The 15,140-nt window shown below is 40.0% G+C and overlaps 2 protein-coding genes across 3 annotated transcripts; both read right to left on the bottom strand.

The window, feature by feature from the left end:
• Positions 1-670: 670 nt before the first annotated feature.
• LOC145454761 (uncharacterized) lies at positions 671-2,209 on the bottom strand. The gene is made up of 4 exons (XM_080332746.1): positions 2,054-2,209; positions 1,840-1,989; positions 1,496-1,665; positions 671-1,425 (listed from the first exon to the last, which is right to left on the bottom strand). Exons 1-4 carry the CDS (start codon positions 2,058-2,060, stop codon positions 1,363-1,365), a joined length of 390 nt encoding a protein of 129 aa, XP_080188872.1. The 5' UTR covers positions 2,061-2,209; the 3' UTR covers positions 671-1,362.
• Positions 2,210-4,786: 2,577 nt separating this feature from the next.
• On the bottom strand, positions 4,787-14,235 carry LOC145454310 (uncharacterized). Of its 2 annotated transcripts, none has more exons than XM_080332302.1 (15): positions 12,936-14,235; positions 11,227-11,439; positions 11,060-11,152; positions 10,957-11,001; positions 10,231-10,275; positions 9,831-10,150; positions 9,558-9,764; positions 9,350-9,499; positions 9,120-9,290; positions 8,935-9,066; positions 7,333-7,602; positions 7,127-7,267; positions 6,913-7,063; positions 6,773-6,854; positions 4,787-5,359 (listed from the first exon to the last, which is right to left on the bottom strand). In XM_080332302.1, the coding sequence occupies exons 1-15, from the start codon at positions 13,438-13,440 to the stop codon at positions 5,173-5,175; spliced, it is 2,712 nt and encodes a 903-aa protein (XP_080188428.1). In that variant the 5' UTR covers positions 13,441-14,235; the 3' UTR covers positions 4,787-5,172. The 2 variants fall into 2 exon arrangements, with proteins under 2 accessions (XP_080188428.1, XP_080188429.1); XM_080332303.1 differs by having other exon boundaries at positions 7,411-7,602; positions 12,936-14,223.
• Between the last annotated feature and the right edge of the window lie 905 nt (positions 14,236-15,140).

Raw genomic sequence — 15,140 nt, 5'->3', positions numbered from 1 at the left:
GTGATGCGATTGTTGATATACACGCGGTTTTTTTTTCCAATTCTCTACTGGTTGCTAACGATTGCCCCTGACGAGTGTCAGCCGAAAATATTCGGGTACATTTCAATATGATTATACCATTAAATTGTATATTGAACTTCTGTACCTCCAAGAAGCTCTTTACTCTGAAAGTATTGACAAATTTTATGCGTCACAGTCAACCTGGGAAAGATGGACATGAAACTAGTTGCTCTGTTCGGGTAATGTACATATATTTTCGACCGTAAATATTAACGAGAACAGGCTACGTTCCAATATAACTGATGCTAACGTGCAGTCTTTACTAAGGGTTTCTACATACTACATGCAGCCTGCGTCCAAACAACTTGTTGGCAACTTTGACCGACCACAGATTTCCGATTGACTTCAACAGCTACTGTTAATAAATTCATTAAATAGGCTACTGTTTTGGTGTCTACGCTTTATACTCAATGTTCACATTAAATACGATTATTCCTTATATAGTTGGATAAATACGGGATTAATATATATATATATCTGTAATCCGGTCCGACAAGTGCTTCATTTTCCCATATCCGGCCCGTCTATCGGAGAAGTTGCCCGCCCCTGCTCTACCGTATGGAGCAATCTCTTTCTTTCGTAACAATTCCAATTTTTTCATTCTTCAATATACGAGATTGAACAATATTGGTATATTCACTGAATAATGTCACAAACACATTCGTCAGGAGCGACAAGACACATATTTGGCAATATATGAGTCAGATTTGGAATCGTGTGCTAGCAATTTATCCATTTCGATAATCAAGTCTACGTCTGTTGTCTATATCCTACGTTGACTGACATTAACGTACATTCGTATCAATACCTCGTCACTGTAACATTATAAACAACACACCAATAAACACTTTCAGCAGGGACGGAAATACACTATATGTTGACAGGGTTAGAGTGCGAATCATTTTAGTCCATATCGAAATGTATATCTATATAGGACTATATATGGCCGTATAGGCATACTGCGTCGACTGTCATTACTCATTATCGTATACACTGCACTGCATATTACAATGTCGCGATAACTTTTTCACACGGATCGGAGGACATTGACTCATAACGAGTCGCGTTGTCAGCAGTGGAAGTTTGGTGAGCAGTGGAGTCCATGTTGCAATTAGGTTGCAGCTTATGGATTATAATCAGCAGTCAACTACAAATAGGCATAGCGATCTATATACTATGCGTATATCGTACAATGTTCATCAGTAATGATTTGCATAGAGAATTCAGTATTAATGGGTACAATGCAAATCGGTGTCGAACTCTATTCAGTTCGCGCTCAATCAGCAACTCTTCGGTAATCATTTAGGGCGCCCCCGAAGATCTGGGATCTTCAGAACTAAAGGTTCTGTCTCCTTGTTGGTTAGTCTGAAACGCAGAAAAAGTAGACGTCAATTTTCGAACTGTTTCAATCTATTCATCCGTGACATAATCTTACTTCACATCTATCCCTGGCTTCAGCAATGGTTCTCCTAGTTCGAGACTGGGTGGCAGAAGCCGGATCGCGATGTTCAGATTTCTCTTGGTAAGACACCTTCACAGCATTGTCAGCCCCAGCGAACAAGTCGCCAGTCGCTTGTAACTCGTCTGAGAATGCGATTTCCGAACCTAAACCAAAGCTGTGGTTTCTACGTGATCAAATAGGCCTATTACTGTCCCTTGCAAGACACCGATAGCGATGATGCTGGTACTTATACGCTTTGATGCGACTTGCAGTAATGCTTTGCCAAGTAAAAGTACCTATAGTAGCCGTAACACATAATCCATGTGGAGGTAATTTACCATTCTCAGTCGACGCTTGTTGCCTCGCTGCTCTTATCTCTGGAATCACTGGTGATGTCCCGCTCTCCGCCCCAACGATCTTCACTGCCTGATTAGTTCCAATAAATGCATCTCCGCCCGCTGTGACCTTTTTACCAAACGTTATTTTCGCTGAAACCAATCAAAGCGTGCCATGGAATAAATGCTAAAATTTGTACATTGCATTTAGATATACCTGACATAATCTTTCCCGTCGCAATCGTACTACAAAATCAACTTGATACTTCAATATCGTCGATACGAAGTAGTCGTAACTCACACAGTACATGGTATGCAGCAGAGCGAACGTTGCGTTATAGTACCGGTATTTTTTCTCTCGTCTCTCGTGTGAAATGTACCGGGTACTGTCTGTACTCCGTGTCTCACAATGTCTCGATCGCCAGAGCTCGCGGTATACACTGGCGGTGAATTTGTGAGGTCCTTACAGTGTCGCTTTGACGTTTGAAACGGTTGAATGGCTGTAAAACGGATATCGTCAGCTATTTGAGCTATTTGTGAGCTTGCAAAATGCTAATTCGATTGTCCATGTGGTATAGAGAAGTATACATATTCTACATATTATCTCACTAAACATCAGCGAGCTTCATAGATATTTTTTTTTCTCAGACTTTTTTAAACGTTTTTATTTCGACAAGATGCGTGCATGCATGATGGGGTTGCTCCATTCTTTCCTAAGAATGTGCGGTGCTAAGTAGGTCCTCGTGGCCATGTGAATTTTAATGCTACATTCACACCGGTGCAGTCAAGTAATTGTAATTCTACAATTAAATAGTATATTCATCATTCGTATTGAAATGAACCCGGGTATTTTCGGCTGACACTCGTCAGGGGCAATCGTCAGCAACTAGTAAAGAATTGGAAAGAACATTGTATACATATTGAAGTTCTGTACCTCAAAGAGGCTTAAAAAGTAATGATACATAACAGTGCTTGCACCAACCCTGAAGGATTATAGCAGCCCAATACAGTAAAGTTCGACGGAGAAAGTCGAAAGCTTACAGTGCAGTGTATACTGTATATTCGCTGAGCTACGCAAACTCTAGTATCCGTCCAAATTGCTTGCAGTGCAGTGTATACTGCATATTCGCTGAGTTACGCAAACTCTAGTACCCCTCCAAATTGTTATGTCTCTGGTTCGCATATTGGAGGATCCGTCCCTGCGCTAATCCATCAACAACGTGCGATGTTCTTTTTTCGAACTCCAGGTATTATATCAACACGAGCATAGTTTTATCCCAGTCCAAATCCCAGGGCTTTCATCGCACTGCAAGATGTTCCGTGTCCAGCTGTCCGCGATATGAAGTGAATTAGTAAAATTGGGATTAAACCATAATTCTGTCATCGCTTAAAGTACCTTGAATCGGCGACTTCCAATTACTCGATGTTGTCAATTTTTTCGGCCACTATAGGTATTGCATGCCGAATATTTGATTATCGCGTTATTCTATAACTGTTGGCAGGATGTTTTTACGCATTTTTTTGTTAATTGGAAAGATTTGCGTAGGAACGGCTCTGATCACAAATTATCTGGAGCCCCGATAAACCTCCAACACATAGAACCACTACCATTGGTGCCGTGGCCAGTGTTGGGATGACTCGAGTCACCTTTTTCGTATGACTTAACTTGACTCGAGTCATTTTGCTAAAATGACTTGACTTGACTTGACTCGTTGTATCAGAAATGTGGATTGACTCGTTACTCCGAGCAAAATTTACGATTCAATTTCAAGTCATCAAATCGGTTTTGATAAAAATCCCAGGATCTTGCATATCTTGGGTAACCCGTGAGAGCGACCAATCATTCAATGATCGTGCACTTTACTGAGCCCATTGTTACCTCACAAATAAATTGACCGCAAACGAAGTGATCGAAGCATACAGCTTACGTAGTCGTAAACTAGTATAGTGAAGTAATTTATTAGCAAAATGTCTATTTATGTTCTCATTTTTAACAATAACCAAACCTCTTGGTTTATTGAAATTAAATTCGAATATAGTTTATATAGTCCTCAACCATTGGCGCGAGCTCGAATTGTATCATATCAATTTGTAAGTGGGCAATGAATGTATTGCATCTTATCAATTCGTTTCTCTATTCTCTATTTCGGCTGGTAACTATGAACTGAGACTATGCAATTAGCAGTGTGAGTGATACAATGCCTTTTTGCATGTATATTTAACTATACATTCGTTCATCTGTTCAAAATCAATGACCACGCAATCGTTATTTCAGACAGCCAGCAAAATGCAATGACGTAATCATGCCTCATACTTCGAAAAGGCAACTTGACTTGAATTGTGACTTGACTCGTGACTTGACTTGACTCGACTTGACTCGAGTCACCTCCAAAAATCGAATGACTTGACTTGACTCGAGTCACGTTCGAAAATCGATTGACTTGACTTGACTCGAGTCAAAATTTGCAATGACTCGAAATGACTCGTGACTCGAAGGTAGCGACTTGATCCCAACACTGGCCGTGACACTGGTGCATAACCAACAGCGTCACTCACTTCCCCGTCCGTCTCAGTAAGTTAAATTCTTGACATTGACCATTCTCGGTAATGTCCATTCACGGTGGTGTCCATTCTCGGTAATGACCATTCTCGGTATTGTCCATTCTCGGTTATGTCCATTATCGGTAATGGTTTTCTCGGTATTGGTATGGAGCCCTCTAGAACGAACAACTACGCTATCTCGCCACACGGCGCATTACGATGAAACCGCACTGAACAATGTCTGATATCTATGTCGCAGCCCGCCCTCGTAAAGATACTAAATGACACCGTATCGCCAAACTCTAAGCTCGCGTTGACGTATTGCGTGTGTATATCGATGCTTATTTTCTGCTAGCCTAAACATTGAGCAATCCTGAATATAATTGAACGGGAACATTAAATGAATTCATTTGTTTCCAGTCCGTATACATATTTTATTGGAAATAATAAGTCTAGTTCTGTAGTATCCTAATCGTGATAAAGATCGGTATCGTCGAATTTATGCGTCACGCCACAACTGATTTTGATTTGTGTGAAGGTCGCTTAGTAGTAAGATGTAGCCGATTATGCTATCATCTAGCCATCAATTATTATATCGTTCACACGTGGATTCAGCAACAGCAAGACGTTAAAATTAGCAATACGAAATTAACAGGTTAAGCGCAGGATGATAATACTTGTTTATAAGTTTGCACATCGTATCGTCATCATGCATTTTAGAATTATGCGCTCTCGATCCTTTTCAGCTTCTCCCTCTCAATCAGTCGAGTCGTTTCCCCGCACGGCGACACGTTCTCACCCAGTTATCTTTTTCTTGATGTTCCTCGCAAGTTTCGAGGTAGCTCCTACTATCAATAAAGCTGGATCTTCTTGTAGCAAGCACCAAATAGCGTTGAGCTGGTTGTCACACGGCTGTGCGAAGTAATAATAAAGACCGAGAGATTCTCCGCAGGATCGGCACCTGTATGTTCTGATATTCATGCTGAAATATGGAGAGGGTTATGCAGTTATACACCAGCTACTGAAAAAATATATTGTAGACTACGTTAGCTAATCGTCGGCCTTTCGCGCCTTCTTTCTATAAAAAGACAAAGTACACATAATTTATACGTAACCCAAACAGTGCCTAAAACGTTTAATCTTGGTCATCGCCTTTCCACACTTCCTTACTATACTATAATGGGGCTTGCTATAAGCAGATTTGAGGTTCGACTGGAGCAGCAAGTCAAACCATGCAGTATGTTACATCGGACAAGTGTGAGTGAATGAGTAAATATCAGTCAATTATTGAAAGCTAATGTAACGTGTTTAGCAGTATTAGAAGCAAAGACTTTCAAGAGGCATTGGAGAGGCAATTGCTGTCCAGTGTATACCCAATGGGAAGTTGTATCACCAAATCCGGCCACTACAAAGATGACTTTCCTCTAGGGATGGTGTGAATATCTGAAAGGTTCAGGTTCGTGTGAACGTGAACCTTCTTGAAAGGTTCTGTGTGAACACGAACGTGAACCTCATGACGTCACGTGACGTCATATTGCTAATTTAAACCCCATATTTCAATTAGGTGATTATAATAATCCCATAAAATCAGTATCTTGCGTCGCTTTGCCAACAATTTCGACCTGATCGGACAATGTATTCGGCGTCTGAGTATTGCCACATGGATATTTAGCAGAGTGTAAAATGGGTTTCTATACTTGCTATTGCGATTAACAAGTTATACAGCAGTATAGCCAACACCCCAGTCGCACGGATTTGGTTTTTATGATACAGTATACATATGTAGTCAAGATTGATCCCGTACGCCTGCTAGATTTTTACGTCAGAAGACGATATCAATCTCATTGATTGGTTGAATAAGGATCATTTGCTGAAAAAATACAGTGTATTTCGCTCTTGATGTCATGTGATTGCGGGTCAAGCTCACAGCACAGAGACACTAAATCTGCACAAACGGAAAGCTGGATATTTCGAGCAAACTTTTGTAACAATACAAGTAAAATTTTGAGATTGTCAAGGGCATGCTCGTTTAGTGCTGAATGTTTATGCTGCCAGCTCCATGCATAGAGTGGCCCGCAGTTGCAAGTCAATAAATTTGAACCAAAGATGTTATAATGAAGTGAAAATTGCAATATATGAAAAAGGTTCACAGTGCAGAACCTACAAAGGTTCTGTTGTGAACGCGAACCTCAAATTTTCCGAGGTTCACACACAGAACACGAACGTGAACCTCACGTTCACACCATCCCTACTTTCCTCTCATCTCACACCCTCTCGAGCTCGTTTAAAGGTAGAGAAAATAGGCACACGCGGACTAGACGGAGACACACATATTATTAAGAAATATATTTATTTATGGTCGATATAATATAAAAGCGGCACTAACAATACATACCCGTTAACTGAGCATTGCAAGTTACATGCATGTTTGCTGCCGATTAATTTCCCCATGACTGATGACGACTTATTGCTTTGGTCTGAAAAAGTTACTTTGTATGAGCGATGAGCATTTATTCGGTTTTTATAGTTTATCACTGCTGTCATCTTCAGCTCGGGCCACGATGATGCAGTGGGAGTTTTGGTGTAGCCCAAAAAACTTTCGGTCTCGAAGAAAATGGTCCGCTTCCAGCAAATCTATTTTATCGCAGAAGAATGCCACTCTTGTTCCGCATTGATAGCATTGATACTAAAGAGAGAGTTTATTTAGAGTCGCCAAATTAGGTAATTGTTCGCTATACAGTGATGATACCAGTGTGTTTTGAATCGTTCTTCTCCTAATATCTTCATCCGATATGCTTTCGATGTATCGTTTCGTTTCATTCGGAACTTTGTTTGCTCCCAAAAGTGTCCAGAAGCAATATTGGTCTTTAGATGGCGTGGCAATCACTTCCTAAGTGACGGAAATCGGCGTTCTATTAGTATCATCAAGTCACATCTCAATGATAGAGCAAATACCGACAGGAGCGTTGATTGGGGGAGTGGAAAATCAGGAAATTGTACGTGATTTTCACCAGCAGTCGTACAATAGCGTACTTGTTGGTCCGAGATTCCTCCGTGCCCTAGCTTATGCGAAACATTCGGTTCCTTACGGCAGTCTGCTTCCACCACGTTACTTTGTTGCTTCGGTGGTATGTACCATTTACTGGTGCCGCCTTCTCCTAAATTGTGATCCGGAGACTTTGCCGACAACAGCTCTCCATCTCTTTTCACCATTTTCATGATGTCCTGTCAATCGCGTTCGATTTAAATAGCGGCAATAAAAAATGTATCACCAATTTGCAAGCCACTCTGCAATTATAGAATGTAAACATGGAATGGCAGCGACCGATTTTGCAGCTTCGTTCCGCTTCGCTGAAGCTTTACTCAGACTTATTTTACAGCAGCTACTGTAGGATTTCTGGCAATCCAAAAGTTGTCTTCCAGAGCTCAGAATTTACTGAATCTGGTCTTGATCGAAAGCTACTATCGCACTGATTCCGAAAATATCAATAAAAATATGATCAGGCACTGAACCGATTAGAATTCGCCCTCAAAGTCTGAATTATCGGCATTGTTCAGAACAATCGAAGAGCCGCAATGGGTCATTGTTTTGCGGTCATCCGATTTTTCTGAACAATGCAGATTTTAGATGTTGAGGGTGGTTTTTCATCTCAGTACGGTGCTTCACCATATTTTGATTGATATTTTCGAAATCAGTGCGACAGTAGCTTTCGATCAAGACCGGATTCAGTAAATTCTGAGCTCTGGAAGACAACTTTTGGATTGCCAGAAATTCCACAGTCGCTGCCGTAAAATAAGTCTGAGTAAAGCTTCAGCGAAGCGGAACGAAGCTGCAAAATCGGTCGCTGCCATTCCACGTTTACATTCTATACTGCAATCCTGTAATGCACCGGCCATTGTATCCTATTGTACTTCAGGCTTAACCCAGTAATCATAGGGTAGATTGTATTAGCTCTCAACGTCTATAAACTGCGACTAAGGTTGCAATTCAAAACAAAATCAATTTAAAACGAACATGTTTAAAAGATGGCCCTTTCATAAAACATGTATTCAAATTCATTGTTTTTAGCCATGCCGCCATGCCGTCACGAATCTGAATTGTGACATCACATTGGAATGACATGGACTATTGAATACGTCGGTAAATATGGCTCCTTTGTCGAAAAAGGCTTCTGACCCATGTCCTAAACGGACCAAAAATACCTTTGACTTGGTCTACATCGCAATGCAGCATATTTGCGGTTGGCTGTCATCTTCATCAGAACATCCATTCTCTGCCATCGTTTCTATAACTACGTGCTGTAACTGTTGAACCGACGACGATATCGAGGCTTCAAACCATTCCATATCGTATACGTCGACTATATCGGGTGTAAATCGTCCCTAGGCTCATACTACATGTTTTACGAAAGTATTTGCACAATTATAGCATAATTATTAAAAAAATTGGTTATTTCAAATGGCTTTTTATAAAGCACTATTTAAAACGCGTTTTAAGCAAAGTGTTCTAAAACACCATTTGTTTTGAATGCAATCCTAACTACGACGTTAACTTACCCGGTGTCGGGATAATTGTATTTGTTCTTCGGAAAAGAGAACCGCCTTAATCTTATTTTGTGAAGTCTCCACAAGTCGTGTGACGCTATCCCGATTAAATGGATTGAACGAGATATCAAGGCATTCCATTCTCTGGAAAGAATTTCGAGGTCATTCTAGTCTTGGCTAGTAAGGTCATTCCGTACGCTTTCGCCAACTTGTGACAGTCCTTTTAAAAGGGAATCGATCCCGCCGTCCTTTAACATCACGCTGCTTAGGTAAAGACTGTGCAGGGATCCCAAACACTGAGAGATGTAGGCGAAACTGGGCTCTTCGAGTTTGGTGTCGTTAAGATCCAATATCATCAACTGCTTCTTCTGATGATTCAAAATAAAATATTTTTTTCAAACTAGCAATATCATGTTAATTAACTCACCAACTTGATGCCTTCGACTAGACTCGCGACTGCTTGCTGATCCAACTTGCAAAATCGTAAAGTGAGCATCGTCAGCTTCGACATCATCGGAGCGAGCGCTGTTATCAGTTGGAAATTCCAGGAGCAATGCGATAGCCCAACACACAATGGCTGTTTCAAATCGAACTCATGAGAACGTATCTGTTGTTTATCAACGTTGATAACACACCTTTTCCTGGTCCGCGATAGTTCTGGCTAGTTGCGTCGCGTTCTCAACAGAAAATGTCACTTCCTTGTTCACATAAACGACACTCGACTCCGTTAATCCATCTAGGATTACATGGCGGGAGTAGAAAAGAAGCAATTCCAACTCAATGAACGCAGTTGCTTCGAACTTGCAATAGCTCAAATCGATGAGTTTTATGCTAGTAATGCACTGGAATGTAAAATGAGCTTGGACAAAGTGTATTCGTTAGCGTAAATCGAAACATTTCTACATTACCTTTCTGGTGTCTAGAGCCTTGACCAGATTTCGAATATCCCGCGATTGCACATACTTGCCTCGCATCAGTAATTTGTCAAATTCGGTGCGCGGGGAACAGTTGAAAAACACCAGAAGGTATCGATAATCGTAATTCCTCTGAGTTAAGTCGACAATGGAATATCTCTGAATGCACGATGAAATCTCTTTCAACTGAGCTTCGTCAAGTTTGGGAAGAACGTCTTGTATCAAGTAATCAAAGTAATCTTCCTTTTCGTCCTGGAATACGAGCTCAATGATTCTTCGATTCGGTCCAGCAAATGCAGTCGCTTCCTTTAATGCTGTTGATAAAATATGACTGATAGAGTTATAAGGGTTACATAAAACTATGACTCGTTGTCTGTGCATGTAGCAGCTATACCCGAGCGCTTTTCCCACTGTCGGAGACGTCGCTTGAAGTCCTTTTCTGTAAGTAGAAGAAGTAACTATTCTGTGTGCTCATAATGAACATGCTATTCATATATCCGCTACAATTCGGTGGAGATATTAAGATTTGTTTTTGCTGTGTTAGTATATATGATGTTTCGACTATACATTGGTAATTATACACCAGACCGGTATTCTTTTCATGATTCTTGAGCTGCCGACTTTCAATGCGGTCCGCGGTCCGCGGTCCGCTGTCGCTTTAATCTTTTGTAAGACACCACTTATACGCGTTTCAGATCGGAGAGCGGAGAGGAGTATATTTTGATTTGATGTTACCGTGGACAATGGGACAGCCACATAATTCTGGGGTAACTTTAATACCAATAATAATTTACTACTTATAGACCCATAGCAATTAATATTTAGTGAAATTATGACGAAAAATATATTAAGAACTAAAGCCACTCATGGTGAGCTATAATGAACGCTGTGAGCTAAGAGTTTCGAGTTCTGGCCAAGTTGCAGAAACTGGCGGCTGTAAAATGTCATTGCATTCAAATTTCAATAGTTTGATACTTCTATAGCAGCATTAGCAGTATTAGCAAATAATACATGGACGGAAGTATCAGCGTATGCGCGACTCTATCTACTGATAGTTCAAATTCATTTCTGATTTTGTGTCCCTCCCCCTAAACCAAATATATAACTATAGCGAACTTACCCTGGAGCTTAACGTAATCAGTTTTATCACCTTCTTCTTCGTCATCTGTTATTATAATACACCCGTTAGTTTGTAACATCCGAATCATATCTTTATAACCTACCTGATGACTTGTCGTCGCGATCATTGCTTGATCCAATATTAATTTTTACGGTTTTATTGACAATATTCACGCTTTCACATCCAGTCACAGTTCCTAATGGATACATATGTAATGTATGCTTCGATTGAAATATTATATCTATAACGGGAACAGATTATATTACACACCCCCAGTATCTAACTTCACTTTGACTTCGGACTCGTTGGATACGGACGGCGAGTTGGTCGCTTGTGCTCTTGATCCAAATTCATCCAAGAGTTCAGAAATACCAGAAGTATCGCCTTCTGCATTCGACTTCACGACATATTTATTGCCGGCAAATATATCTCCCTCCGCAGCGACGTCACCTTCGAACTTGGTACTAATATCTGTACCGCCACCTGTATTTGGATGACATTGGAATATTGGCTCCATTATTAATTGCATTATATGCTGGCAACTGTAAGCGAGACTCGGCTCTGATTGCTCGGTAGAAAAATATGCAATTGGTGGCATTGTAAGATAGTGTTGGTTCACTTGTTGTTGTTTGTGGTCGGCTATTCATGGTGTTTTTCTACTGCAATGGTCATTTACACGGTACACCAGCCGATATTCTTTATTTTGATTCCGTAGTTACCAACCTGTAGCATGGCCTACTTCTAGACTTTTATACGACACCGCTTACGCAGATCATATTGTGAGTAGGAGCCGAGACAAACCTCCAGCAGTGTTGGTTCACTTGTTTGACGCTTTATTAAAATTCGTCTGTAGGCTACTGCAAGTAACTGATCAACAATAGATCTCAACTCATTTAGATACAAGTAGGCAACATAATGGTTTTAAGAAAACTGGTTAATGTTGAAAAATAATTTGGGACGACATGTCGCAAACATATATTAGTCATTGGGCCACGATGACAGAATGACAAGATTGATCGCTGCTACTAATTCATTGAACTGGTCTCTGTGATGTGAGTTCTCGAACTCAAATCGACTCCTGAAATGATTCAATCATGAAGTAATTCTACTTTTTCGTAGTAGGCTACTCACGTCCGTTTTTCCTATACTTGCATGTTTTTGTGGCCCGTGATTATGTAAACCTGTCTAGGCTAATTTCTACCTTACAAAGTTTTAAAGCAATGAGTGAATAGTTCGATTTCAAGAATAGTTGAAGTGGAAGAAGTAAATGTCTTCAATCGAAATGACACCGAAATGTAATCACGGCAAATGTAACTCAAAATAAATTATTGGAAACCTCAATTTAATGGGAGATTTGCTGGTGATTTGAAGACTCCGCGAGGCGAAATCCCCTCAAAAAATACCTGCTTCATTTTCTTTTGAAACAGTTGCGACTTTCCTGTATGCTATCCTATGCAAAATGTCGCTATATTTGACTGCTGAAATTTACCGAAATTTGTTTAAAAATTCTTCTCATATTCCATATAACTGGTCTTGAACCAGTTGCAGGCCTTTAGACAGTTTGGTATATACTACACTTGAAGCATTGCGAGTTCAAAGTAGACCACGATGCGATACAATGCCGAACATTACGTCCTAAACTCATAAATATATTTAAAGTCAGATGTTTCATCGTTCCAATTAATGGTCAGCCGTCCAAATTTTTCAATGGAGATATAAAATAGTAATAAATTTGGCAGGAACATTGATTGGTACCAGCAGCTGGAAATAATTGACAATCTCATTGGGCAATTGGGCATCCATTCATATGCATTTTGTCTACACAGAAGATATTAGTCACCCAACAAAAAAGATGTCATCTCAGAAATCTTAGATTTCATTGTGTGCGTGAAAAGCCCTGTTATAGTTGTTGTCACTGGTTTTAATGTTAAGGCTGATACGAAATATTATACGGAACCCTTGTAGGCCTATATACTCACCACGACCATAGACGCCGACACTACCTCCTATGCATTCGCCTTCCAATTCATCCGCGGGATTGATTTCAGCACTCCGCTCATCGGACTCGTTCAATGTGCTTCTGACTCTGAACTTCAGCGACTCAATCTGAGCTTTGAGCTTCTTCATCAATTTTTTCATTTTTTCCTCGTGCTCCTTTTCAGCCGCTTCGATCTTTTGCTCGTATCGGTTTATGGTGCCTCTCATTCTATCAGCGTGCACTTTTACAATCCCGTCTATTTTTTGCTCGTATCGGTCTGTAGTGTCTTTGATTAATTTCGCGTGTTCCTGTTCAATCCCTGCTATCTTTTGCTCATATTCTTTTGTGGTGTCTATCAAGTTTTGAGTGAGCTCATCCACCTTTTCTTGCTTTGCGTTCAACCTCTTCGCGTTCTGTTCCTTCAACTCCCTCGTTTGCTTTTCAAAATCGTTTTGGAATTTGTCCCATATGCCGGTATTCATTTCCTCGATGTTATGGTCTGCCATGGTTGCGTTTGGTAATCCTAATACGCCTATGTAGCGATAACTATAACTAACTGATCAACAAATAATTTTATCATTTAGAATCGCAGGTATATTAAAGAAGAACAAATATGTTTAAGGGGGTGGTGATGCCTATGCTGGTCCCAAATTTTTTATTCGGTCCGTCATCATACATTCTATATGCAGATGCTATGTTAGAAACTTGAATTAGTGGTATCTTCAGAGACATAACCGTAGCGAGTACATATATCTCGTCTATAATCTATCTTAAATATCAGATTCATTAACATGTTAATACTGTCTCGCTCTTTCGAAATAGTCATTAAGCCTAAACTCCTCACTGCGTACAAAGTCCACAGTAACACATATGCGAGTGTGTCACTAATCGCCGGACCGTCGTTTAACTTTTGTTACGGAATGTTGCATTCGGTCAATATAAATTAAAAATTATTTTAATTCAATGCCAATTCTCTCATTGCCTACTTTGCGTAATGCGTAATCTAGATAGCGTTTTGTTAAGAAGTTACATGTCTGCAGCATATCTCATTTTCACTTACTCAGGATAAGGAAAAACGAACTGGTATCCTTTTATTTGACTCCTAACTTTTGATCTGCACAGCATTGCATGATCTTCTATATCTTATATGTAATTTCCGTTGTATTGCCATCGATCAGAGTCATGAGGAATACTAACTTGTATAGCTCGGTAACGATATATGCAACGTTGCATAACGCACCATTATGTCTGCTGACACTGCATCGTGATCAGCAATAATGACTGTGAACTGTGATGAGCAACGAACATGGATTTGATTTGGATTAAAAGAAGAAGAATTTGTAAATCACTGCCTGGTTTGGACTAGCTAAGATGAACCTTGTTTATCGAAAAATTATAGTGATTCTCGAAAATTTTGCTAGAAATCTGGATTTCTCTGTTGTAAATAATAAATTGGCTTAATTCCGTTCCAGCTACGTGCTACGAGCTTGGCTCGAAATGGGCTGAGCTGTGATCAAGAGCCTGTCCTTCGGAGCAAATGGTTAGTTAGTTAGTTACACCTCATGCCAACACAAATGATATTGAGGTCCGACGGTGAACAATAGTTCCTGATGGGCTCCGAATATCCTCTTAGCATCCTCAAAATACTCGGTACGTACGAGGAATATTCTTACGTGACGTCAGTATATTCGTGCTCATGTTTGTGTTCACAAGAACTTGAAACCTTTTAAGGATTCTAAACATCCCTTTAAACCTCTTTTTGAAATCGTTATCCCTTCGAAGAGCACGATGTTGTATTGTAGTTTCGCGTTGGAAAATAACACATTACGAAATAATAATACAATAAATCTCATGAAAATGTAACAATTCTGTGTATTTGAGTGTCTACTAAAATTTAAGTTATAATTAGTTTGGAGGTTACTGTTTTTTCATACGTTAGGCGGATTACCATACCCAAGGATTCATCATATCTGAAAAATGTGCACCACCTACATCGGCGCATTGATCGATCATAGAATGTTGAATACTGCTGATGTATGTTATAATGGTGTCTGCATTGGTATGAGGATTATATGGATATAAAAAGCTCAAATACAGGAAAGGGAAGTTACGTTACAATGCAAGAATGCAAACGTGTGTTGCAAGGGATTCGTAGGACTCGACTTTGCACTCATATTATTTCTGAATCATCCGTGCCTCGCTTGCC

Source organism: Botryllus schlosseri, chromosome 13, assembly GCF_051294905.1.
Source record: "Botryllus schlosseri isolate E-star chromosome 13, Bs_hap1, whole genome shotgun sequence".
Classification (NCBI taxonomy): Eukaryota; Metazoa; Chordata; class Ascidiacea; order Stolidobranchia; family Styelidae; genus Botryllus; species Botryllus schlosseri.
The sequence above is the reverse complement of the archived record's forward strand: the minus strand, read 5'-3'. Positions and strand labels throughout refer to the sequence as shown.